General features: G+C 58.1%; 1 protein-coding gene across 1 annotated transcript in view; it reads right to left on the reverse strand.

Moving 5' to 3' along the window:
- The window catches only part of EMIHUDRAFT_211694 (hypothetical protein), a gene marked incomplete at both ends in the record, with an annotated part of 2,770 nt that extends 2,537 nt beyond the window's left edge, over positions 1-233 (reverse strand). The window contains one exon of the mRNA XM_005766682.1: positions 219-233. Within this exon, the coding sequence (XP_005766739.1) occupies positions 219-233 (15 nt within the window). The remainder of the gene's footprint in view (positions 1-218) is intronic.
- Between the last annotated feature and the right edge of the window lie 1,709 nt (positions 234-1,942).

Below are 1,942 nucleotides of genomic sequence, written 5' to 3' on the forward strand. Positions count from 1 at the left end.
ACACCCTCCTCTCCTTAAAATCCCTGTGTGGTGGCGGCGTGCCGTTCTCCCATCCCTCCCTTGGGTTGTTGTTTTCTTTCTTTCTTTTACAACGGCTCACAAAGAAGAAAAGGACTACCACCCAGAGCGCTGCAAGCAGCGCCGGCGGTGTGACCGATCGAGCTACAAGCGAGGAGCTTGTTCAGCAGGATCCGGAGTAGCCGGATGCACTACCTCACTGGGCCTGAGACCATCACCGAAAGCTGCACTCAACAAGGGTAGCTTTGTTACAACGATCAAGAGCACACAGAGCGACTCGAGACTCACTCCAGCGGTCCCTGTGCGCCGCCCGCGTTTCCTTGCGACACCAACCAAAATCCCCTACGGGGGGGGGCCGTTGTTGGGGGGTGCTTGCTGCTGCTTGCTTGCTTGCTTTCAGAGGAGCGCCAGGCGTAGCTAGCTATACGCCCTGTGCGGAGACGGGCCAAGCTCAGAGGTCCTCACAGAGGTCCTACCTCTCAGAGGACCTCACTGCGAGAGGTCCTCACTGCGAAGGTCCTCACACCTCGAGGTCCCCTCCGCCTCCCTCAGACGGAGATGAAACTCCGATCGTCCCGCTTTGCACTCACGCGCGAGAGCCACTTTGTGCAGTCGAGCCGGCACAGAGGCGTGCGAGCGCAAGGCATCGAGAAGGGGCAAGGCGGTGAGTCTCGAGAGCTGCCTCTCAGGCTGAGGCGCAGGAGGTCCTCACGAAGAGGCTCAACAGTGCCCCCCCTCCCACACAGAGGTCCCCGACGGTCAAGCAAGCCCCGAGCGCGGCGAGAGCCTCCTTGCGATGGTGGAGCCCGGCCCGAACGACCCAGTCCCAATCCTAACCCAGGTCGGCATAAATGAAATCGGTATCGGACGGACGCAGCCGGCACCCTCGGTCCACCCTCGGTCTGCTCTGTGTAAGCACTGTCTGTGAGTCTGTGAAGTGGCACGGAGAATCTGCTGGGAATTATACAACACAAGAGAAACATCACAAAGATGGCGAGCAAGCGCACTTTACAAGAAGTGAAGACAAGTGTTTCTTCGTCTCTTCTTACCTACGACTATAAATAGAGGCAGCTACTCATCGCGACTTGAGAGCTCACCCTCTAGCGGCCTGTGCGCCGCCCGCGCGTGTCCTTGCGACACCAACGGCCACGCCGTTGCATGGGAGTGTGCTAATTGCTTGCTTTTCAGAGGAGTGGGCACCAGGCGTAGCTAAGCCCTCTGTGTGGAGACGGGCCAAGCTCAGAGGTCCTCACAGCGAGAGGTCCTCACTGTGAAGGTCCTCACCCCGAGAGTGTCCCCTCCGCCTCCGGGATGAAACCTTGTCCCGCTTTGCACTCACCACACGCACGGGAGCCAGTTTGTGCAGTCGGCTAGCAAGCACAGAGGCGTGCGAGCGCAAGGCATCGAGAAGGGGCAAGACTGTGAGTCGAGAGCTGCCTCAGGCTGAGGCGCAGGAGGTCGCTCCTCACAAATATTGAGGTCCTCACGAAGAGGTCCTCACCGGTCTCTCAAGCAAGCCCCCAGTGCGGCGAGAGCCTGCGATGTGGCGGAGCCCGGCCCGACACCACCCAGTCAGCCCAAATCCTAGCCCAAACCGGCATGCCTCGAATCCGGAACACGGTCGCACAGTTGCTGCTATCTACCGGGAGGAACGAGCATGACGCGATCTTGCTATTCACGCAGTAGAAAGAGTTAGAAGAACCATGAGGGTTTCTCTCTATTTGTGCGATCTTGTCGCGCACTCCCGATCTTATTTTTGCACTGGCAGGAATCCATTAGTATTGAAACACTCGAAGTCAAATTTTCCACCACTAGCTTCCTTCCTCTCCCCGCTCTTGAACCAACGACTCCAAACCTCTGTGACGCTTCCTCACACTCTTGTCCCATCGCACGCCAAACAATCGGGGTTGGGGAATAAGGAAAA

Source organism: Emiliania huxleyi (genome assembly GCF_000372725.1).
Source record: "Emiliania huxleyi CCMP1516 unplaced genomic scaffold EMIHUscaffold_50, whole genome shotgun sequence".
Lineage (NCBI taxonomy): Eukaryota > Haptophyta > Isochrysidales > Noelaerhabdaceae > Emiliania > Emiliania huxleyi.